Source organism: Talpa occidentalis, unplaced genomic scaffold (assembly GCF_014898055.3).
Source record: "Talpa occidentalis isolate TD23 unplaced genomic scaffold, MPIMG_talOcc4v2.1 talOcc4.12, whole genome shotgun sequence".
Lineage (NCBI taxonomy): Eukaryota > Metazoa > Chordata > Mammalia > Eulipotyphla > Talpidae > Talpa > Talpa occidentalis.
This window is the reverse complement of record NW_023601212.1, coordinates 78,281,233-78,306,487: the sequence shown is the minus strand read 5'-3', so window position 1 is coordinate 78,306,487 and position 25,255 is coordinate 78,281,233. Positions and strand designations below refer to the sequence as shown.

The window sequence follows — 25,255 nt, the reverse complement described above, 5'->3', positions numbered from 1 at the left end:
CTCTTTGTTTCTGGACTCCTGGGAATTCCCTTTCATGGGAGCTATCCATTTAAAATAGAATTTTATCACACATTTCAAAGAGTTTTTTTTTTTTTTTTTTTTTTTTTTTTTTTAAATGATTTTTTTTTTTTTAAAGTGACAGTCTTTTTTTTTATTTATTTATTTGTTTGTTTTGTTTATACAAGCACTGGGTACAGTCAGAAGCGCGGGAGGGTGAGAGAATCCACCAGAGCCAGAGCGGGGAGAAGAACAGGCAGAAGGACCGAAGTACACTGCTGAGGGGAGCAGCGGGCGGCAGGAGAGGTCTGCGCGCCATGTGGGACCCTCCTCCGGTGGCCGGGAAGCAGCCGGGGATCGAACTGGCGCCGCAGAGGCCGCGGGCAGCTTCGCAACCCAGCGCTCAACCGCTGCGCCACCGGGGAGGCCCCATTTCAAAGAGTTTTAATAGAAGAGTCTTCTGGTAAGCCTAGCTTGCCAAATCAGAAACATATGGGGAGACTTTTCAGAATATATTTCCTAGTCCCTCTTCCCCTGCCAAATTCTGATGCAGCCCCCTAAGGGAGTATACTGAAATCTGGGTGGAGTGGAACCAGAAATGGGGTGGGTGGGGGTTGTTCCTGTGAGATTTGAAAAACAACACACAGGGCCTCCCTGGTGACTCAGGGATTAAAGTCAGCACTATCAAGCTATCACCTTCCACTGTGGCATGAGTTTGATTCCCAGCCAGGGAGCTACCCACATGGCGCAGCAGACCTCTGCTGTTTTGCCCCACTGCTCCCCTCAGCAGTGTATTTCAGTGGATCCTGTTCTGCTCCCCACTCTGTCTCTTGTCAATCCTCTTACCACCCCCACTCACCTCTGGCCTACACCCCAGTTCTTATATGAATAAATAAATAAATCTTTTTTTAAAAGAAAGAAAGAAAGAGAGAGAGAGAGAGAGAGAGAGAGAGAGAGAGAGAGAGAGAGAGAGAGAGAGAAAGAAAGAAAGAAAGAAAGAAAGAAAGAAAGAAAGAAAGAAAGAAAGAAAGAAAGAAAGAAAGAAAGAAAGAAAGAAAGAAAGAAAGAAAGAAAGAAAGAAAGAAAGAAAGAAAGAAAGAAAGAAAGAAAGAAAGAAACCGTATAGATGCTGGGGAACTGTGTGCTGATGGCAAAAATGATTATTGGCAGCCACTTTGTGATCAGTGTGTAATAACAGAATGCCTGTTGTGCAGGTCTGATACGTCATCAAAGTAGGTCATGCTTGGTACAGCCTAGCACCTAGTAATGCCTCAATAAAGATTATTTTCCCTCCCTCCTAAATGGGGCAAGAGGAGCTCACCATGCCTGTGGACTGGGCAGGCCCAGGGTGTAGACAACCTGCATGTCTGCCTTGGTCCAGGTCTCTCATGACCTAGATGGAGGTCAAGTGGGGAACCTATGGGTTGACCTAGGTAGGTTCTGCTCTGTGGATTTGGGACCTACAAGTGTTTGATGAATGGGCGGGGCAGCCTGCAGGATAGACCCTAGGTGGTGCCTCGGGAGTCTGATTTAGGCCCCACCTATGTGTCTATTTGGGGTGTGGCACAGAACTAAGAAGGAGCAGGAGCAGCTCGAGTGACATCCAGGACTCCAGATGGCTTCTTTTGCCCCTTAAAGTCTCAGCTTTCTTTTTCCATCCCCTTCCTCCCTCCCCCACCCTATCCTCAGGCCTCTCCTGACTCTGGGACTCTCTCCAGAGAGCTCCTTCTTTGCCAGCAAGACTGGTCATCTCAGGGCCTCCAGCTCATCCTTTCTACAGATCTTCATTCTGTTCCTGGAAAGTCTAAAGGCTCTTCAAAGACACAGTCTCCCCACTGCTCAACATCCTGCCCTCCATCTGTGATTCCATCACCACAACGTCATCCTCACCCATCCAGTCACCCTCACTGGATGCCAAGGGACTGCCCTGGTCACCACTCTGTCCTTCCAAATCTGCCTATGGGCTGTCATGAGGATTGTTCTCAAAAATTTTTTTTTTTTTTTTTTTTTTTAAAGATTTATTTATTTATTTATTTATACAAGCACTGGGTACAGTCAGAAGCGCGGGAGGGTGAGAGAATTCACCAGAGCCAGAGCGGGGAGAAGAACAGGCAGAAGGACCGAAGTACACTGCTGAGGGGAGCAGCGGGCGGCAGGAGAGGTCTGCGCGCCATGTGGGACCCTCCTCCGGTGGCCGGGGAGCAGCCGGGGATTGAACCAGCGCCGCAGAGGCTACGGGCAGCTTCGCAACCCAGCGCTCAACCGCTGCGCCACCAGGGGAAGCCCTGTTCTCAAAAATTTTTGATGATCCATTTCAAACATGAAAAGTTGAACCCATTAGGTTAATTGTCCCTTGTGCTGCCCATCTGTATTCAATAATTGTTGGCATTTCCCACAGGTATAGGATGAGTTGGTTGATTTATTTGTTTTGTTGAACCATTTGAAATTATTCCCAAACATCATACAATTTTACTTGAATAGACTGAATAGGTCAGTGTGCTCGTCCTAAAAAATATGTTCTCTTCAAAACCCACAGTATCACATTCAAGTTAATTAACGATTGACAACCATCCTCAGCATTGTCTAATATGTTGTCCATAGTTGTCTCCCCAACTGTTTCAGTCCCATCTAAGCCTCCCAAACCTGTTTGCTGGGCAAGGATTGGGGGCTTACTTTTTAAATTTAGTAATGATTCTGATGGAGTTCAAGTGATGGGGTTCGGTACGTGGAGTACTTGGGTCCCTCTGAGAAAGAATTCAGACACGGCACGTTTAATGAGGAAAGGAAAACAAGGAAGAGAGACGCCTGCATAACACAGGCAGGCAGTCCTAAAGAAAGAGAAATGTGTTTTGCCAGGGTAAGGGGTGTTCTTTTATAATGTTCTTGGATAGAATTACTGTGGAAAGTATCCCTTTGGGGTCAGATTGGGTTGGTCTTCTAAGACTGATAATCCTCTCTGCCTCCACCTTTGGCTGATAATCTTTTCTGACCCCACCTTAGATTCCTGGGAACTTTCATAGCCAGGTTTAGTGCAAGGCTCATTAATCATCCCTACCCCCACTTCTAGCATCTGTCCTTGTGAGACCTTCCATCCTAAACTTTTCTACTCTAAAAGATTCCATCAGTAACACATCACTCATGCTCTGGGAACCCACAGGCTGGTTCTCTCAGGCTCTCTAAGGGGACAGCAGTGCCCACCTGCTCTTTCTAACCAGGACCCCACAGAGCATGGCTAAGAATGCCTGGCTTATCACAGGGGCTCCAGATTATCTGAGAAAGCAGAGCCCAAATTTCATTTCTGATCTTGAATAAGAAATACATTCATGTGGCAGAAAATTCCAAAGTCCCAACTGGTAATCTATAGCTGTCCCCAGCAGGTGGAGGGACATTCTCACCCAACATTTGTTTTTGATCTGAATGGACACATGCTCCTCAGTTCCTTTTCTTTCTACCTTCAAATTCTGAAGATCACTTCTTCCCAGCATATGAAAAACTTTCTCAATCCTTTTATTATTATTTTTCTTGGTAAGTTTTAAAAAAATATATGTGATATTTAAATATACAATACATAAAATATAAAAGTGTACATAAGGGAAAAATCTTAATAAACATTCACAAAATGAACACATTCATGTAATCAGCACCCAAATGAAGGCGCAGAAGTTTCCAGCATTACAATACCCTGCAAGAAACCACTGTGCTGACTTTTACCACTGGAGCTTAGTTTTGTTTGCTTTTTTGTTTGCTTTTTTTGTTTGCTTTTTTTTGTGTCTGGCTTCTTTCACTCAACATTAAGTCTGTGAAGTTCATCCATATTGTGTGTAGTCGTGGCTGATTCATTCTCACTCCTGTGAGCTACTCCATTGAAGGAATAGTCCCCATTTGTTTATCCATTCTTCTCTGGATGGGAGTCTCTGGATGGATTCCAAGTCTTAGTTATAACAAATAGTGCTGCTGTGCACCTTCTCGTATGGATGTGTCCTTCGATGAACAAAATGCTGGTAGGTATTTCTGACAAATATGTACCCATGAGTGGATCCCTCCTTTGTTTTTAGAGCTGCATGGTAAAATACTGGAAGAATACTACTTTATAGCTATTTAAATTGCTTGTAATTTTTTTTACAAAATAATCTTGCATATTTATCATTTCCCATAAATATATTGGTATATTAAATACTGAAAGTAGAATTGTGTTTCAGGGACTCTTAAGATTTGTTTTGTTGTGAAAGTAAATTTTAAAAATATTCTTCTAGCCCTTTCTCCCACTATTTCTCAATTGAGGCAGTTAGCATTTTAGGCAGTCTTTACTCTGTGAGCTGGTTGAAAGAACAGGATTCATGAAATGTCAATTACAGTCTCCAGTCACTGAGAGTTTTTAAAAAGCCAAGTGTCTATATATTTTCCTTGCTGGGAAGAGCAGGACTTCCCCTACTGGGGACTCTAGTTATAACTAAGAATTCCTCATCAGTGTTCTTGATTCATATTCCATCTCAGTTAGAATACCTCTGGTGACAGGGATCTCATTAGCTCACAAGGTAGCCCCCTTCATCGTCCAACAGTATTGGTCACTGTCCAGTTCGCCTGTATTTTTTAAAAGATTTATTTATTTATTCATACAAGAACTGGGGTACAGGCCAGAGGTGTGGTTGTGGGGGCTGAGGGGATATACCAGAAACAGAGTGGGGAGCAGAACAGGCGGATTGACTGAAATACGCTGCTGAGGGGAGCAACAGGCAAGTCAGGAGGGGTTTGCTGCACCATGTGGGTCACCTTCCTGGCCGGGGATCCAACTCGTGCTGCAGATAGCTTCATAGTACTGCGACTCAACACCTTGCACCACCAGGGAGGCCCCTCGCAGGTATTTTTTAATCATACTCCAAGTGCAGTTCACTTGACATGCAATATTAAATCCACGCCCTCTTCAGCCTCAGAAGCTTTATATTCTGGCTAAAAGTTCCCCCAACTTTCCTTAAGGTCTGTAGGCCTTTCAACATACTGAGAATGAGCATCATTCTGCATCATATTGCTCAGGACTGATAGGCCTCCCTGACCAGTCAGGGATATTCACTTTACCAATTTAGCTCTTATTAGTCAAACCCTTAACCCTATTTGTTGATAGTGATAGAAACCAACTCAAACTGGCAAAGAAAATACAAAAATTGGTCAGGTGGCTCACACAGCTGTCCTAGCTTAGCAACCCCAGCAAGCGAGGGCTCCCCACTCGCACATGAGCATCAGTTCCAAGGGAGGCTTCCAACTGACTCTTGCATCTATCACTGTGCCCAGGAATGGGGACTATGGGGATGATCCAAACCCAGATCCTCTGTCTTAGCTTGCAGGTGGTAATTGGATGATTGCATGAGAACTTGTGATGCTAGCATGATAAATCGGCAGATGTCTATTAAATCACCTTTAAGATGAATGGCATTTGCTTTTTAGGAACCAGAGTTCACCGTGTCTCAGGATGACTTTATAGATGGCTGGAGAATCCACATCAGCCTGAAGGCAGGTCTCACTTATCTTGAACTAATGTTGCCAACTTTTTTGACAATTCATTTACTTGGCAAACACATGTCACACACCCATTTGCCAGCTTTTCAGCACATGGATGGGATAGAAATGAACCCCGGGACTGGAGGACCCATAGCACAGTGCAGGGAGAGGGGGGCAGACATGCCAATAGCAGTGTTGGTCAGAGGCAGTTATTGGCAATGAGCAGGCGTCTGAGGATAGATGAGTGAGAACAGTGAGGACTAAGAGGGAGTGGGTGTTCTGGGAAGCGGGATCAGCATGTGCAGAGGCAAGCAAGGGTGGGAGTATTTGGGGGTCGAGCCCCTCGGTGGACGCACCTCCGGTCAGTGTCCAACCTGAGATCTGGGCATCAGTTGGTACCTTTGAAGAGCCATCCTCTCAGTGAAGGCGTGAACTTGAGAAAATGTAAGGGATGAACTTGAGAAAATGTACCCATCTACACGGGGGTGACAAGCAAACAGTTCTGTTTCAGCATGACCTTCCACAGCTCCCAATGCAGCATCGCATTGTCCAGGATGTAAATTTTCTGGACAGGTTGGGTCCAGTAATTCCTAACCCAAAACACTAACATCAATACTTAGTCCAGTGATACCCTGGGGTTTAGCAAGAGGGGAAAATGCCCTGAAGCTGTGTTCCCAAGATCCAGACTGCAAAAGACTCTATCAGAGGAAAAAAGTAATTAAGAACCAGTCACCCTAAAGATGTTAGTTCACAATAAGAAATGTCAAAATCCTTAGCAGGCATAGGGGAAACAATCTGCTAGGATTGAAACTCAGAACAAATTCAAACAGAAGAGGAGAGACCCATATCTCCAGGGTGCATGAAAGCTGAGAGAGACCACCAAGTACATCTTCACAATGATTATAGAGCAGTTGCCTTGGGGGGAAGGAGCAAATGAGTGGGCACTCGGGAGCCTCTGGGGATACTGGAATGGTCTGTGCCCTGGCCCAGGTGTTGGCTACCAGCTTTGTTCAGTTTTTGGACATTTAGTGAAGTTTACAGTTGTGATTTGTACATTTTTCTGAATGTGTGTTGTAATTCAATAAAAATGACTTGGCAAATGCTTTCAGGGAAAAAACTAGGGACCAGAACTCTGAAGAACAGATATTAAGGGAGCATGGCATGAGAGGCAGACTGTAGAAGAATCAAATAGAACTTTTAAAAGATTAAAACTGCACTCAATGACACAATTTTTTTAAAAAGGGAATGAGTTACATAATAAGTACCTAAAATGAAAATTAGTGACCTAGAAGACATATCCAAGGCACAGATTACCTGTGCCCACAACACACAGAAAGCTAAACTGATAGAAAGATAACAAAATTTGACATAATTCTAGTAGGATTCTTTAAGGAAAAAGAATGAGTGAAGGAAATTCAACTCAGGTGCACATAAAAAAGATTCTATACCATGATCAAGTAGGATTTATCCCAGGAATAAAATATTGGTTTAACATCTGAAAACCAATTAATGCAGTATATCACCTCACTAGAATAAAGGTGGTATCTTCTAGTCATCTCAAAAAACACACAGAAAAGCATTTGACAAAATAACCCTTTCATGATTTAAAAAAAAAAATTCCGAGAAAGCTAGCAATAGAAGAGAATTGCCTTAGCCCAATAAAGGGCAGCTATGAAAAACTCACAGCCCCCATAATACTTATTGGTGAAACTGTCAGCATCCTCTGCAGCACAAGTTCGATTCCCCACCAGGGAGCTACCCACATGGCGCAGCGGACCTCTCCTGACTCGCCTGCTGCTCCCCTCAGCAGTGTATTTCAGTCAGTCTGCCTGCTCTGTTCCCCACTCTGTCTCTGGTGAGTCCTCTCACCTGCCACACCTCTGGCCTGTACCCCAGCTCTTGTATGCATAAATAAATAAATCTTTAAAAAAAAAAAAAAAGAACTCTTGGAAGAAAACAAGCATAAATCTTCATGACCATGGGTTAGTCAATGGTTTCTTAGATATGACACTTAAAGCATAAGCAACAAAAGAAAAAATAATTTGGACATCATAAAATTTTTAAAGTTTCTGCTTCAAACAAATAACACCACAGAATGAGTGAAAAATTTTGTAAACCCTATATCTGATGAGTCTTCAATCTAGACTATATAAAGAATTCTTATATTGATAACTCAATAAGATAATCCAATTTAAAAATGGGCAAAAGACAAATATACATTTTTCCAAATAAGATATATGAACGACCAATAAACACCCGAAAAGATGTTCATAGTGATCAGGAAAATGCAAATCAAATTCACAACTGAATGCTCACGAGATGGTTATAATCAAAAAGGAATATCATAAGAGTTGGCGAGGGGAGGGAAATACTGGAAGCCTCATACACTGCTGGTAAGAATGTAAAATGAGGCAGCCACTTTGGAAAACAGCCTGGTGGTTTGTCCAATAGTTAAGCATAGTTACTGCATGATCCATTATTTCCAACCCTAGGTATATTCCCGAGAATGGAAAAATATGTGTAGACATAAAAACTTATACAAATATTCATTATATTATTCATAATTACCCAAAATGGAAAGCTCAAATGTCCATCAACTGATAAAAAAATAAGTAAAACATGATCTAGCCATGTAATGGAATTTTATCAATGAAATGACACTGATAAACACTGCAGCACCGATGAATCCTGAAAGCATTGCACTAAATGAAAGAAGTCACAAAGGACTACATGTTGTATGATTCCATTTATACAGAATTTCAGAATAAGTCAATCTATAAATATAGAAAGTCATTTAAGGGCCTCTCCAGTGGCACAGCGGTTGAGCTCTGGGTTGCAAAGCTGCCCGCAGCCTCTGCAGCGCCAGTTCGATTCCCAGCCTCCAGGTGAGAGTCCCACATGGTGCGCAGACCTCTCCTGCCGCCCGCTGCTCCCCTCAGCAGTGTACTTCGGTCCTTCTGCCTGCTCTGCTCCCATCTCTGGCTATGGTGAATTCTCTCACCCTCCCGTGCTTCTGACTGCACCCAGTGCTTGTATAAATAAATAAATAAATCTTTTTTTTTTTAAAAAAAAGAGCTAACTAGACATTGCTTCAACGATGCTATACAAGTGGCCAGTGAGTATGTGAAAAGATGCTTGACTTCCATCGTTATAGGGCAATGCAAATCAACACCATGATGGGATCCCACCCCACACGCACTAGCACTGCTATAAGGCTATAAGAAAGAAAATCATGAGTGTTAGTGAGGAGTGGAGAAATTAGAACGCTCACACATGTCTGGTGGGAATGTAACATGGGGCAGCCACTGTGGAAATAGTATGGACTGTTCCTTAAAAAATGAAAGATGGGGCCTCCCCTGGTGGCGCAGGAGGTTGGGCGCTGCGCTGTGAAGCTGTCTGTAGCCTCTGCAGCGCCGGTTCAATCCCGGTGGCCGGCAAGGGTTCCACATGGCGCAGCAGACCTCTCTTGCCGCCCGCTGCTCCCCTCAGCAGTGTACTTCGTCAGTCTGCCTGTTCTGCTCTCTGCTCTGTCTCTGGTTAATTCTCTCACCCTCCCGGGCTTCTGACTGTACCCAGTGCTTGTATAAAAAAATAAATAAATCTTTAAAAAAAAAAACTCTGCAGAAAAAGAAAGTCATTTAGTTTTTCCCTCGCTTTTTTGGGGTGAGGTGGGATTGACAATTAAGGCTATGGAGATCAGGGTTTCTTTCAAGTAATGAAAATGTTTTAAAATTGATTGTCTTAAGGCTTGCACAGCTCTGTGCACAGAGATACACCTCCCTTACTGCACTCTACTTTATTGCTTTTCACAGATATTCCATTTTTTTACAAGCCCCTTCAACAAAAAGATGACTCACTGAGGCAGTTTTTGGCAATGAAGTCATTTTTAATTAAGGTATGTACGTTTTTTAGACATAATGCTATTGCATGTTTAATGGACTTACTAGACTACAGTATAAGATAGAATATAACTTTTCTGTGCACTGGGAAACCAAAAAATTCATGCGATTCCCTTTACAGCGACATTTGCTCAATTGTGGTGGTCTGTAACCCACAGCTGCCTGTATACCACAGACCACTGAGTTGGTCACTCAGTTGGGTGAATTATATGGCATGTGAATTTTATCTCAAAAAAATTTAACAATACTAATAGAGCACATGAATGGCACCATCATTGAGGGGGTTTTTTTTATTTAGAGCTTTAGGGGGTGCTGAAACTCTGCAATGCTACCCAACCCAACGAGGGACAGAAGAAATGGACGATAAAGAAATGGTTTTAATCTGACTAGATATTTTCATAATTTTAGTTTTCTAGAAGCAACTAGTATTTATTGAACACCCTTTATAAAGTGCTGGAGCTTTGTCAGCAAGCAAAACAAAGGGAAGGCAGATATTAAATAACAAATCAGTAAGTAGGTAAGTCAGGTGAGACATGCTGGGGAAAAGAATCAGCAGGAAAAAGGAAACTGGGTAGCTGCTGCTATTTCAGATAGAGCAGTTAGGGAAGGCTTCTTTGAGCAGAGCCTCATGGAAGTGAGAGTGGGTGCCATATGGGTGTCAGAGGGGTGAGCAGACCCGGAAAGGGCTTCATTCTGAGCAACAGGAGGATTTGAGCAATGACAGGCCTGGATTTAGGTTTTAGAAGAAATAGCAGGACCACCATGTGGAAAATAAATTACAAAGGGATTTGAAGCATTCTTCTTCAAATATTGAGATTCTTTTTAACAGTTTTTTAAAATATTTATTTATGCATACAAAAACAGGGGTACAGGCCAGAGGTGTTGGGGTGAGAGGATTCACCAGAGACAGAGTGGGGAACAGAACACGCAGATCGACTGAAATACACTGCTGAGGGGAGCAGCGGGTGAGTCAGGAGAGGCCTGTTGTGCCATGTGGGTATCTCTCTGGCCGGGGATCGAACTTGTGCTGCAGTGGCTGTGGATTGCTTCATAGGCTGTGTCTTAACCCCTTGTGCCACCAGGGAGGCCCTCTTTTGAACAGTTTTTTGAGCTATTTTGCAAAGTCTGATCATTTTTTAGTACTAGTGATGTTTAATTTTCATTACAAAGGAAACACCTTCATTCCTCCCCCGCCCTTCATTTTCATGCAGACTCCAAGTGTCATTTCAATTCTTCTCATATTCTGGGCCTCCCCTGGTGGCACAACGGTTGAGTGCTGGGCTGCGAAGCTGCTAAGCTGCTAAGCTGCGAAGCTGCCCGCAGCCTCTGCAGCGCTGGTTCGATCCCCGGCCACCAGCAAAGGGTCCCACGTGGCATGCAGACCTCTCCTGAAGCGCCCACCGCTCCCCTCAGCAGTGTATTTCATCAGTCTGCCTGTTCTGCTCCCCGCTCTGGCTCTGGTGAATTCTCTCACCCTCCCGCGCTTCTGACCGTACCCAGTGTTTGTATAAATAAATAAATAAATCTTTTAAAAAAAAACAAAACCAAAAAAATCATTAATTCTTCTCATATTCTTATTCACTTGTTTAAAAAGTCTTTGAGCTAAAGAAACACACATGCTTGTAGTAGAATTTCTAAGTAGCTCACTATGGGTGCTTACTGAGACTCCCTCAGGGGTGGATCTGTAAAGATTTGGAGAACATTAAAATGTCTTTTCACATATATTGAATATTTAAGTCATTGATCTATCGCTCAGTATAAAAATGATTCACATTTCAGATTATTTTGGATAGGTAAACAGTGTTACACCAACAAAAATACCAACATTTCAGAACTTAAAAATAGCTGAGTACTGAAAACTGGCAGATATCACAATGAATATTATTTGTTTTACAAAGAACTGACAGATTAACAGCAGCCTGGAGTAAGTGAATTGGCAAGGATATAAACACAGGCAGTTTGAAATGCAACCCATAGGCTTCACCACAGCACTAAAGGCTTTTTGGAGACCTTCAAGAGGTTGTATCTGCACACCCCCAGGGCTCAAGGGGATGGCTTAAGGCTGGAATAGCCACTCTAGGGGAAGGTGTTAGAGGACAAATTTGGATCAAAGCTCATGAGGACAACCTCAGGAGAGGTTGGACATTTAACTTTGCCATGGAGGGAGTCGCCATTTAAAGAACTTTCTAGCACTGGCTTCAATCCTCTGTATTCTAAGCCGAGGGGGACTGTGTGCTGAGACCAACAGAAAGGGAAGGGGGCTGTGGATAGCAGGACCTAGTAGCGTGACTCAAGAGTTTGGCTATGGGTGCTGTTTGGGAGAAACAGGAATTGACCCTGGAGAGGGGGGATGGCCCTGGGATGGTCATGGTACTGGGAGAGCCCCAGCCACAGACCTTCCTAGAGGCTCCCTCCTTTTATTTCATGCATGAAAAATTAACCCTTTTTCCTCACATAGGGCCCAGTGGGAGATAACTGAGAACCCCCTCAAGATGGTTTCTATCCTTTGGATCTCACCTTGAGGTGACTTTGGACTGGGACACTTTGGAATAAAAAAAATGTAAGGCCATTCAAGATTAAATATTAAGGTCTCAATGAAACTGGAAGAAAAAAATAAATAAGAATATTAAGGTTTTCATTTAGTCAAATGCCCTCAAGTGTACTTTAAAGGTCATGGAATCATAGGGCACAGATTGTCCACATTTAAACTGTGCAAGGAGAGAAGAAACCTTTGGTTTCCATGTGCTATGAAATCAAAGTTGTGTGATCTTGGGGAGGCCACTTCCTCTCTGGGTGTTTCCACAGCTGCAAAATAAGATTTGGAATTACATGTGAAGAATATCCACATTGCTACCACAGACTATGTACCAGGTATTTGACAAACGTTTCCTCATTTAATCTTTACAATACTGAGGAGGTGAGCAGAAATCCCCCCTTATATAGATAAAATCGAGATGTGAAAGAGATTAAGTAACTTGCTTGAGGTCACACAGCTAGTCAGAAGACAGAGCTCAGGTTACTCTGGATCTATCTGAAGTGGTTTCATCGCAAGAAAGACAGAAAAGCAAAAAATGAGTTGCTAGCTACTGTCAACCCCACCAGTGGGGTAAAGTAGGAGAAAAAGCTTAAATGTAAAAAAACTGGGTATCCATTGTAAGAAAATCCTGCGACATTCTTTTAAAATGTGCCTATGCACATCAGGGTTTGTTTCGGAATTAGGACAATCTCAATCACCAGGAACCTGAGAAACTACAGCTGTAATGAATACTCCACATCCCTTCTTTGCTACTGTTACACAGAATTCACGTTACTGCTACATAGAGAATTCTTTCACAGTACAAAGACCAAAGCAAAAGCGAGATGCGCTGGCTCTCCTGCTAGTTCAACAATTAGTCTAATCTCCAACCCCACCCTCACCTCTCAATATCCAGGCAGCGAGGAGACCCTTCCCTGAAGGCAGGATTCCTATCTGCATCCCCATCGCCTCTGCTCCCTCAGATCCTGACCCCAACCTACCCCTTCCAGAGCCTTCAGCCCTGTGCCTTCTCAAGGAGTGCCCAACCATGGGGTCCTCGGCCCACAGGAGGTGGCCCTTCCTTTGGAGGGGCGACCCCTGGGCCGGGAAGAGGGCAAGCGGGGCAGGCCCGTGGGGCGGCTGCCAGGTGGGGAGCGCGCAAAGCTAACCAAGCAGCAGAGGAAGCGCAGCGGGTCTGGCTCAGCGTCCGAGCCAGCCAGGGAGGCTGTCGGAGCGCGCGGAGAGCCACCGCGGGCGGAAGAGCGAGGCCGCCGTCCACGGGCGGGGCCGGGGGGGCGGGCAGGAGGCGGCCCGGGTGAAGCCGCAGGGCCAGCACACAATGGGCCGCGCCGCGCCGCCTGGCACCCGGCAAGGGCGCCGCCGCACCACGTGGGCCGCAGAGCGCGCCGGGCCAGGAGCGGCCCGTCGGCCCAGGCCGGGCGCGGCGCGGCGCGGCGTACGTGCGCGCGCGCGCGCGTGCGTGCGTGCAATTTGCGATCAGGCGGCGCGGCGGACAGCCCCGGCGGCGGGGCGGGGGGGAGTTATATTGCGGGGTCCTTCCTCGCTCAGCCTGGTTCCTCACGGAGCGGAGACGGCAAATGGCGGACTTCGATACCTACGACGATCGGGCCTACAGCAGCTTTGGCGGCGGCAGAGGGTGAGGAGGGCGTGCGCACACCCCAGCCGGGCGCAGGGCGCGCTGTGGGACGGCGGCTCCCGGGCGGCGGCCGCCCCGCGCTCACCCAAGCGGCGAGCGAGAGGGGCTCGGCCGGACCCGCGGACGCCTGGGAGGCGCCTGGAGGGCCGGGGCCTGGAAATGGCGCGCTCGGGGAGGGGGCGGCGGCGGTTAGGCTTCCAGGGTCTTGCTCGCAGGGCGGATCCCTCCCTCTGCCTTCCGCTGATGACAACGTGTCGCCTTCCCCACACTTGGCCGCAAGGCCAGGCCGCAGCGGCTCTCAATACCCGGGAGGACGAGCTCCCGCCTCAGCCCCATCCCCCAGTACGGCCGAGCCAGCGCGGGGCTGTGCTGCAGCACGGGGGTGAGGGCCGGGGCCTGCCCTTCCCCTGCCCCGGCCTTGGCCTCGGTCTCCTGTTGTCTGCCTGCTTCCCAGGTATCTTGGCCCCATCGCCATGAGGCCCGCCGGCTAGGTGAGGTCGAGAGACCGAGAGAGATTTCCTTCCTCTTACGTGTGAAGCAGGGATTCCGCAGCTGGAGTCCGGGAATGGTCCGATTCACCGACGAGGGTGGGGAGCCCCCCCCAAACTAGTACATCATAGTGTTTTATTATTTCTTGGGTCTGAGTGCCTTATTGACAGGTTCTACGTGCTTGCTGGCAACGGATTTTATTTCTCCCCAGTTTTTTCTGATCTAAAGGAATCGCATTTAACCTCGTTCTGATCGTGGGTATAGACAAACTATAATGGAGGCAACTTGTTTAGAACCAAACTCCTTGACCGGGTAGTAAAAAGGTTACGGTGTTTAATTCTTAGAACCCGCACTGAATAATTTTTTTTTAATACAGATTACCTCTTACAGAAAGTAGAAAATGAGCTATAAACATCTTGCTATTTGTCAAGGACACATGTGGCCTTTGTGTGCTTATGCAGAAAGGATTATTTTCCCAGGATAAAAGCACAATAGTACCTACTGAGGTGTCCAGTCTCCTGGGTTTCAACCCAAAACTGTCTTTGTTTGGTAAAGAATGATCTTTTAATACTTTGGTTTGAGAATGACTCAAACAAAAGCTTATTTTGGTACATGAGTGTACCCGGTAACATTCATGATACTAGAACATGGAAATTGGGGAAGGTGGAGCCATTTGTTGTTTCAAAGAATATTTTATTTGCTAATAAAAAAGAAATAGACTTTGGATGACATGTAATATTATTGCCTTTGGGGTAGGTTTCTAGACATCATATTTGTACTTAAATCACCTTCAAATTTAATAACTAAAATTTTTTTCTAGTTTCGCAAACATTTACCTAGTAAAACTTTGCTTGAAAGTGGTTCAGTTTAAGGCAGATTCAAGGATTTTTAGTTAGTTTGGGACTACAATACGTTGGTTTTTAAATTGTGTCTTGACAAATTTGCCAGCTTTTCTGATGACTTGAGGTGTTCAAGTTAGACTTTTAATGAGGTGCAGTTTTGAGGAAGTTCTTGAACAATAGCAAGTGATCAAAAGAAAAGTTCTCTTAAGATGCTTTTCATCTCAAATAACGAAAGACAAGTGAAGATATTGGCCATTTGCCCAGACATACTCCAAAAACTGGTAGGAGAGAATAGTGGATAGCACTATCCATCCCCTACTGTCCTGATAGAAAGTCCCTTTACTGTTAAGTATCCTATGTGTCTGACCTTGGATTTTCCATTTGACTTCATGTAAAGGTACATAGAAAATATTGCTCAGATTCCTAAAAGTAGTTTTAAAACCCTGTTGGTGAATTTGTGTGTGGAATGGGTCCAGAAACCTCAGAGGACCAGCCATGGAATGGTGTGGTCTATGCCAAACCTTTCTTATTCCAGAGAGTCAATGTTATTTTAATTACTTGTCAGATCAGGAGTTATCAGTTATTAGGATCTCTGAAATTTAGCATGATGTTAGTACAGTTGACCAGCTATTCTCCAGTGAAAATTTCAGTTGTTACTTGAATTATGTTCACATCAACAAAAAGTGTTGTTGAAATTTGCTTATGTACATGTAGACGATTACCAGCAATGGAAAGCCAGTTTTGCATTGTTTTGTCTGACACTTAGGTACCTCTTGTCTAAAACACCTTAGAGGTGTCGAAACTTAAACCACTTGGGTCATAAGTGAAGGAACTAGCAAGTTTGAAATGTGTACTGATATCCAAAAGTATTGGTTTTAATAACTGTATACATTCTTCTTAATTTTGTTATCTTGTATAATGAACAGAAGTTGTCGGGAAGCTATTTGAGCAACTGCATTATTTTAGCAGCCTAGGAAGGCATATCTCCAGCAGCCAAGGAGAGAACCAGGGGACTGCATTGTTCAAAAAGCAAGTCAAAACAAAATTCCAAATTATCAAGAGTTGATTATACTACGTCTTGAATGTACTTTGTTTTGCAGTTATCTTTTGTGGTCCCCATTTTTCATTTGCCTTTAGACAAGAAAGTGGAGAGTATTACTAGTTTTGCATTTCTGATTACAGCAAAACCTTATGAATGTTTAACCTAAAACCATCAATCCTGAGAAGCAGATTGGAACTTGGAGGTAGCAGGAATGGAGATTTTTGACATGGTATTTGTTAAAAATTGGTAAAACTACAAATTTCGGTTAGGGTGTTTTGAATTCTAACCCTTGAGTTTTGTAGGATTTAAGCTTGACATCTCTCTAAATTGCTGAGTGTATTTTAAGACTTAAAAGGAGAAGGAAAGTAATGTTTAAAAAAATGAAAAAATATAACAAAAACAACCCACAGTAGCTGTTTCCACTGAGACTAGGATCTAAAAACTTATTCTAAAATCCTATTTACCCATCATGTGACAAGTTGCTTGGATTTATGGTCAACCTCCTCTCTTTGCTTCCATGTCCCAGTTGGGATTGTCTCCAAGTCATTACCTATGGGAAGTATTATCACAAATACTTGTATTACCAAGGCAATTCAGGGCAAAAGTCTGAAATCAGGAAAGCCAGAGTGCCATGTCCTTAGTGGCCAAGTGCCAGGTGGCTTCAGCTTGCTGTGAGCCACTAAAAAAGGTGGAAACTCTGGAGGCTCATTGAGAACCTCAATGAAGCCAAGAACTATTTGGCAAAGGTTGATTGCAAAGCCCTGAGTATCAGCTCAGCCATGTATTTAGTGGTGTGATCTGGAGCAAGTTCTTTACTTCTCTAAGCCCTGTTCTCATATTTAAGAAACTCCTTTATGGGGTTTCTTGGGAGTACTGAATGATATATCTAAAATATCTAATACATTTAAAAAAAAAAACATGTAAAGAGAGCTCTTAATTTTTTTTTAAAAGATTTATTTATACAAGAACAGGGGTACAGGTCAGAGGCGCGGGAGGGTGAGAGAATTCACCAGAGAGTGGGGAGCAGAACAGGCAGACGGACCGAAATATACTGCTGAGGAGAGCAGCGGGCGAGACAGGAGAGGTCTGCCACGCCATGTGGGTTTCTCCCTGGCCGGCCAGGAATCGAACCCACGCTGCAGAGGCTGAGGACAGCTTCACAGCGCAGTGCTCAACTCACTGCACCATCAGGGAGGCCCAGATAGCTCTTAATTTATGATTTACTTTGGAAGAAATTCTGTTGAATTAATTAAAGTGAGTTTTTATTTTCCTGGTTGTATTTTTAAAACCAGGTAAAAGAAATCATTTTATGTATATGACTTGTATGACATAAATATTATAACTGAGTGATAACTAATTTGTTCTTGGAAATTTATGCTTGGAATATTTAATATAAATGTTCCTGGTATTTATAGAACTTTTAAACTTTTATGTTTCTATTTGAGATTAACCTTCATCTTCTGAGAAGACCTCCTGCAAGTTCAAAAAGTTTTTCCAGCAAACTGGAACACAGCAAGCAGAATTGGGGGGTGGGAGACATATCAGTCCAAAAGTAGACTTCATTTTCTGGTTTCCAGCTAACCCTTGAAATAGAAGGTAGAGTTAGACTGGAGAGTATTCCCTGCCCTGTGCCTTTTTTCATTTGTAAATTGGTTAGATCTGTACATTCAGTCCACAAAAGAAGTGTGATCTCATGATTTTGGTAGAACTTAAAAACAGCTGTAAAATCTAAGTCCTCTTTTGTGGAAATTGAATGTCTTGAGGTACTCTGAAATTACGCCTCTCATGGATTTATATGCTCCCGCTACATGTTCTCCATTATGTGATGCTCCATTGTAAACTTAGCACCTTTCATTTATGCAGTGTGCTCCAACACAGTATGAATTGATACCATGAGATTTCTTTTTCAGCGCACTATTGTTATACAAGGAAAGTATTGTATTTTGGGGTTTTTTTGTTGTTGTTGTTTTTAGCTTTTTAAATGTTTGGTTTAGTAGAAGATGCTGGCTCATACATGCTCTGTATTCATCCTTGAGATGGTTGTTTTACATGATATATGTGAAAAGTCCAGCCTTACACAGTTGTTGGTATAAGTTGTTGGAAAGGGGGGGGGGTATTTTAATAGCCTTTTTTAGATAATTCTTTGTTTGCTACTGTGCCAAAGCCAAACAAATTGTAGTTTTCATAAAGGTGGGTTGCAGTGTGGGTTCTGACACTATCAATAGGCTTTTTCTGTTCAATTACATTAAAATCTATTGCTGTATTTTGTATATTGTAGTGGATCCTTTACCAGTGCATTGGTTATTTGAAAAATATTGGTCAATTATGCAGATCTTCGGAATGTTGACACGTTTCAAAAGTCATGTTCATTATACAATATCAAAAATTATTGGGTTAGAGAAGTCATTAAATATTGGGAGGTTCTCAAGCTTATATTGAGGCAGTTTTTCTGAAATTTGGGGTTTTTTAAGGTTTTTTGTTTTTTTGGTTTTTTTAGATTTATTTATTTATTTATTTATTATTTTTTTATAGAGGCATGTTTGTTTTTTTTTATTTATTTGTTTGTTTGTTTGTTTTGTTTATACATGCACTGGGTACAGTCAGAAGCGTGGGAGGGTGAGAGAATTCACCAGAGCCAGAGCGGGGAGCAGAGCAGGCAGAAGGACCGAAGTACACTGCTGAGGGGAGCAGCGGGCGGCAGGAGAGGTCTGCGCGCCATGTGGGACCCTCCTCTGGTGACCGGGGAGCAGCCGGGGATCGAACCGGCGTCGCAGAGGCCACGGGCAGCTTCGCAACCCAGCGCTCAACCGCTGCGCCACCAGGGAGGCCCAGATTTATTTATTTTTATACAAGAACCGGGGTACAGGCCAGAGGCGTGGGAGGGTGAGAGTATTCACCAGAGACAGAGCGGGCAACAGAACAGGCAGACAGACCGAAATACACTGCTGAGGGGAGCAGCGGGCAAGACAGGAGAGGTCTGCTGTGCCATGTGGATATCTCCCTGGCTGGCCGGTAATCAAACCCGTACTGCAGAGGCTGTGGACAGCTTCAGAGCACGGTGCTCAACCCGCTGCGCCACCAGGGAGGCCCTGAAATTGTTTTATGCTTGAAAGCTTGAGTTTTACTATTGACAACAAATACTGGTAGTTGTGTTCATTTTCAAGAAAATGTCTGCCTACTACCCAGGTCTGAGTAACCTGAGTTTTAAGTTTGTCAGTTCTTTCAAGTAAGAATGGTGTTCCATGAAAAGAGTAGTTTGGCTTTTAATTCATTTGCATGAGTTCTTTGTCCGTGTTTTGTGACATGGGCTATTTAAAAATGGGTCAAATTTTAATATAATTCATTTTTTTCCTGCTTTATTATTTCATTTTATTTTTAATCTATTTATACAAGCACTGGGTACAGTCAGAAGCGCGGGAGTGTGAGAGAATCCATCAGAACCAGAGCGGGGAACAGAACAGGGAGACTGACGAAATACACTGCTGAGGGGAGCAGCAGGTGGCAGGAGAGGTCTGCATGCCATGTGGGACCTTCGCCGGCGACTGGGGATCGAACACCAGCGCTACAGAGGCTGCGGGCAGCTTCACAGCCCAGCGCTCAACCGCTGTGCCACCAGGGGAGGCCCTTTGCTGCTTTATTGAGAACTTTTTTTTAATGTTTTTTATTTATGCATACAAGAACTGGGTTCAGGCCAGAGATGTTGGGGGTGAGAGGATTCATCAGAGACAGTGGGGAGCAGAACAGGTGGATCTACTGAAATGCACTGCTGAAGGGAGTTAAAGGTCTGCTTTAACAGGATTAAAGGTCTGCTGCACCATATGTGGGTTAGCTCCCTGGCCAGGGATTGAACTCATGCTTCTGAGACTTTAACCCCTGTGTCACTAGGGAGGCCCAGTCTCACTCTTTTGGTGGTAAAATATATATAACAAAATTTACCATTTTAGCCTTTTCTAAGTATATGGTTGTGTGGCAATAATGGTTACAGTTCACTAATCATAATGTTACATAACCATTACCACCATCTGTTTCCAGAACTTTTTTTATCATTCCAAACAGAAACATTACCTGTTAAGCAACTTTCCATACCATTTCCCAGTTTTAACTTTATAATTATTTTTGCTATTTCTGGTTCACCTATCATTTCCATTGGGAGAGAGGATATAATATTTTAAAGCTAATCCAAGCCATCCTATTATCATTCTATTTTAAAATACTTTTAAATCTCAAATATGTGTTTTAGCTGATAAGGGTTGTTGTTTGTTTGTTTTTTTTTTGTTTTTTTTTTTTAACCACCTGTTTTCCCAGCGCTTAGTTCATATTGTTTTTCCCACTTGTCACAAAGATTGCTTCATGTTGGCTTGTTAGAATCTGCAAAAAATGTTCAATTATAGAAAATTTAAACTATAAACAAAATTAGTCTAGAATGACCTCATATACCCATTACCACTTTTAATTAAAGTGACTACTGTTGTTTCATCTCTAACTCCTTACTTCACTCCTCCCACACATTTCTGTATTATTTAAAAGCAAATCTTGAATGCAACTATCATTTCATTTCATTTCATCTAGAAGTACTTCAGTATGAATTTTATTTTTTTTAAAGATTTATTTATTTATGCATATAAGAACTGGGGTACAGGCCAGAGGTGCAGGGGGTCAGAGGATTTACCAGAGACAGAGTGGGAAACAGAACAGACAGACTGACTGAAATACACTGCTGAGGGGCCAGCGGGCAAGATAGAAGAGGTCTGCTGCACCATGTGGGTAGCTCCCTGGCCGGTTGGCCAGGGATCAATCTCATGCTGCAGAGGCTGCGGATAGTATCACAATGCTGTGCTTAACCCCTTGTGCCACCAGGGAGGCCCTTATGAGTTATAAAACTAAAAAAAATTAAATATGAATGTACTAGCATCGGAACTGAAAACTTAAACATAACACTGACCTAGTAAACAGTTTAATTTCTCTAGTTAGCTCATAATTGTTGGCATATAGCATTTAGTCTTTGTCACTACTAATAGTCTCCTGTTCTCTTCCTTGGCTGTTTTTAAAAGGGGCATGGGGGAGAGTTTTTCGTACTGTCAGTATATCTTTAATTCTTATAAATTACAAGAATTAAATATAAGAAAAACTAGCATTAAATGTAAAATACAAGATCAAAATTTGTATTTAATTTTGGTAACATGTGAAGTAGCTATATAAATTTGATGTTAGCAAAGTATTAATCAATACTGAGTTATTAAATACATGTGGTTAGTACGAGTAACTTAAGATTTTAATGATTTGTCAAATATTAAATGATGAAGAGAACTCTTAGCTCTCATTGAATGCCTTTGAATTCCAGATTTTTTTTTTCTTTTTATAGAGGCATGTTTTTATATATTTGTTTGTTTGTTTGTTTGTTTGTTTGTTTTGTTTATACAAGCACTGGGTGCAGTAAGAAGCGCGGGAGGGTGAGAGAATTCACCAGAGCCAGAGCAGGAGCAGAACAGGCAGACTGACGAAGTACACTGCTGAGGGGAGCAGTGGGCGGCAGGAGAAGTCTGCGCACCATGTGGGATCCTCCTCTGGTGGCCGGGGAGCAGCCGGGGATCGAACCTGCACCGCAGAGGCGGCCGGCAGCCTAGCAACCCAGCGCTCAACCTCTGCGCCACCGGGGAGGCCCCAGATTTTTTTTTTAAGGATTTGTTTTATTTATATATGAGCTGGGGTACAGGCCAGAGGCACGGGGTGGTGGGGGGGGGGTAAGAGGATTCACTAGAGACAGAGTGGAGAACAGAACAGGCAGACTGACTGAAATACATTGCTGAGGGAAGCCGTGGGTGAGAAGGAGAGGTCTGCTGCTCCATGTGGGAATCTCCCTGGCCAGCTGGGCATCAAACCCGCACTGCAGAGGCTGCTGACACAGCACAGCACAGCTTCACAGTGCTGTGCTCAATCCACTGCGCCACTGGCGAGCCCTGAATTCCAGATTTTAAATGGTGACCTATCTACAGCATTTTGTAGTTATCTAAACAATTGAAATAGAATCATGCCAGGTCCAACATTGCATGAAAACGTGAAGTTTCATTAAGGTGAATTGGAGCCCATAATATGAGATGTAAAATCTCAAAAATCAATATAAATTAGAAGAAAGAACTAAAACAAACTGGACTATAGAAAATAGCTAATACCATAGCTTATAGTTAATGCCATAGTATTGGTATGTGTGGCAGTATTCTCTCAGGACCAATAAGTAGCTCAAGATTTAAGATTTTATGTCTTCTGAAAAGTCTTGGACTTTCTGATTGAGTGACCTTTTTCACCCTTTTGAAATTGTTGAATAATCCATTTGCTTTCATTAATGCGGGGGTGGTCCAAAGTTTAGTTCAGGCACTCCTCAGAGATAGTACAGATTCAGTTCCAGATAATGCCATTGTGAATAGCACCAAGCAGGTCAAGAATTTCTGGGTTTCCAGTGCATTTAAAAGTTAGTTTTACACTGTTGCATACCGTTGTCTATTGAGTGTTTAGTGTCTAAACATAAACAGTGTACATGCTTTCATTTAAAAATACTTTATTACTAAAAATGTTGACCATCAGCTGAGCCTTCAGCCAGGAGCAATCTTTTTGCTGGTGCAGAGTCTTATTTCCATGTTGATGGCTACTGACTGATCAAGGTGGTGGTTGATGAAGGTTGAAATGGCTATGGTAGTTTCTTAAAGTAAGACAGCAGTGATGGTTGCCCCAATAACCGACTTTTCCTTTCATAAATGATTTCTCTGTAAGATGCCATGTTGTTTGATAGTATCCACAGTAGAAATTCTGTCTCCAAAAATCACTTCCTGTGCTCACCCTAAAAAGCAACTCCTCATCCATTAAAATTTTATCATGAGGGCCTCCCTGGTGGCGCAAGGGGTTAAGAATCAACCTGTGAAGCTATACGTAGCCACTGCAGCATGAGTTCTATCCCCGGCCAGGGAGCTACCCACATGGCGCAGACCTCTGCTGCGTCACCCGCTGCTTCCCTCAGCAGTGTATTTCAGTCAGTCTGCCTGTTCTGTTCCCCACTCTGTCTCTGGTGAATCCTCTCACCCCCCCACATCTCTGGCCCATACACCAGTTCTTGTATGCATAAATAAATCTTTTAAAAAATAAAATAAAATTTTATCATGAGATTGCAGTAATTCAGTCACTTCTAAATTCTAGTTCTTTGGCTATTTCTACCACATCTGCAATTTCTCTGCTGAAATCTCGCACCCCAGAAAGTCATCCATGAGGGTTGAAATCTACTTTCACTCTCCTGTTAATGTTGATAATATTACCCCCTATGAATCACAAATGTTAATGACATCTAGAATGGTAATCCTTTCCAAAGGGTTTTCATTTGACTTTGCCCAGATCCACCTGAGGAATTGACCGCTATACTCTAAAAAGTGTATTTCTTAAATAATAGTTGAAAGTTCAAATCATTCCCTGATTCATGGGTTGCAGGATGGTTGTTGGATTACCAGGCTTGAAAACATTCATCTCCTATATCTCCCATCAGAGCTCTTGGGTCATCAGGTCCATTGTCAGTGCACAGTAATATTTTGAAAGGAATCTTGTTTTTCTGGGTAGTATGTCTCAACAGTGGGCTTAAAGTATTTAGTAAATCATGTTGTAAACAGATGTCATCCAGGCTTTGTTGTTTCATTTATTGAGAACAAGCAGAGTAGATTTGGCAGTGACTTGGGGGCCATTCATTAACACCCTGGGATTTTCAGAATAGTAAAATGAGTACTGGCTTCAGCTTAAAGTCACTATCTGCATTAGCTTTAAGACTAGGAATTGGAATTGTATGGGGAATAAAAAAAAAAAGAAAAACAGTTTCAAAAAAAAAAAAAAAGAATAGGAATTGAGGGCCTCCCCTGGTGGCGCAGCAATTGAGCACTGGGCTGTGAAGCTGCCCGCCGCAACACTGGTTTGATCCCCGGACAATGGCGAGGGTCCCACATGGCGCCACAGACCTCTCCTGCCACGCCCGCTGCTCCCCTCAGCAGTGTATTTTTTTTTTTTAGAGGCATGTTTTATTTATTTGTTTGTTTGTTTGTTTGTTTGTTTGTTTTGTTTATACATGCACTGGGTACAGTCAGAAGCGCGGGAGGGTGAGAGAATTCACCAGAGCCAGAGCGGGGAGCAGAACAGGCAGAAGGACCGAAGTACACTGCTGAGGGGAGCAGCGGGCGGCAGGAGAGGTCTGCGCGCCATGTGGGACCCTCCTCCGGTGACCGGGGAGCAGCGCCGCAGAGGCTGCGTGCAGCTTCGCAACCCAGCGCTCAACCGCTGCGCCACCGGGGAGGCCTTCAACAGTGTATTTCATCTGTTCTGCTCTCCGCTCTGGCTCTGGTGAATTCTCTCACCCTCCCGCACTGCTGACTGTACCCAGTGCTCGTATAAATAAAGAAATAAATAAATCTGTAAAAAAAAAAAAAAAAGAAAGAAAGAATAGGAATTGATATCGCCTCTAGCTATGAAAGTTTTAAATGACTTCTTTCAAAGTAAGCCTGTTTTGTCTACACTGGACTTCTATATGGTGTAGTCACCTTCAGCAACATTAGTTAGGTCTGGATAACTTGCTGCAGCTTCTACATCAGCACTTGCTGCTATATCTTGCATTTTTATGTTGAGATGACATCTTCGCTTAAACCTCATGACCCAACCTTTGCTATCTTCCTGCTTTTCTGCAGCTTCTCAGTCTTCAGTCTTCACGGGCTTGAAAAGAGTTAAGGCCTTGCTCTGAATTAGGCTTTTGCTTAAGGGAATGTTGTGACTTGTTTGATTTTCTATCCAGACCACTCAGATTATCTCCACATCAACAATAAGTCTGTTTGACTTATCATTTGTGTATTCCCTAGAAAGCACTTTTCATTTCCTTGAAGAACTTTTCCTTTGCATTCCCAATTTGTCTAAGTGGTTCAAGAGGACCTAGCTTTCAGCCCATCTCCAAGCTTTGAAGTACTTTCCTCCCTAAGCTTTGAAGTACTTTCCTCCCATTTCTAGCATTTGATTTAAAATGAGGTGACTTCTTTTTCACTTGAGCGCTTAGAGGCCAAATAATTGTTATTAACTGGCCTCGTTTTGATACTGTGTCTCAAGAAATAAAGAGGGTTCAGGAGAGGTAGAGACTGGCTGGTGGGTGAGCAGTGAGAATACACACATTTATCAATTAAGTTCACCATCATTTATGAGCATGGTTTGTGGAGCCCCAAAACAATTACAGTAGTTAACACCAAAGATCATATATCGTCATAAAAGATAGGTTTTATTATATTTTTATTTTTGTATTTTATTATCAAGGTAAAG

At 43.2% G+C, this 25,255-nt stretch overlaps 2 protein-coding genes across 6 annotated transcripts in view; both read left to right on the top strand.

Moving 5' to 3' along the window:
• Nucleotides 1-25,255, top strand: part of LIMK1 (LIM domain kinase 1) — an 82,955-nt gene that overhangs the window by 48,048 nt on the left and 9,652 nt on the right. For 3 of the 4 annotated variants that reach the window (XM_054693611.1, XM_054693610.1, XM_054693609.1), the window contains 2 exons: nt 9,303-9,385; nt 11,848-11,949. The gene's annotated coding sequence lies outside the window, so the exon portion shown is untranslated. The remainder of the gene's footprint in view (nt 1-9,302; nt 9,386-11,847; nt 11,950-25,255) is intronic. The other variant, XM_054693608.1, reaches the window with a different exon arrangement.
• EIF4H (eukaryotic translation initiation factor 4H) overlaps nt 13,399-25,255 on the top strand; it is a 30,674-nt gene continuing 18,817 nt past the window's right edge. The window contains exon 1 of one of the 2 annotated variants that reach the window (XM_037506814.2): nt 13,399-13,561. In XM_037506814.2, the coding sequence (XP_037362711.1) occupies nt 13,503-13,561 (59 nt within the window). In that variant the 5' untranslated portion in view covers nt 13,399-13,502. The remainder of the gene's footprint in view (nt 13,562-25,255) is intronic. The other variant, XM_037506813.2, reaches the window with a different exon arrangement.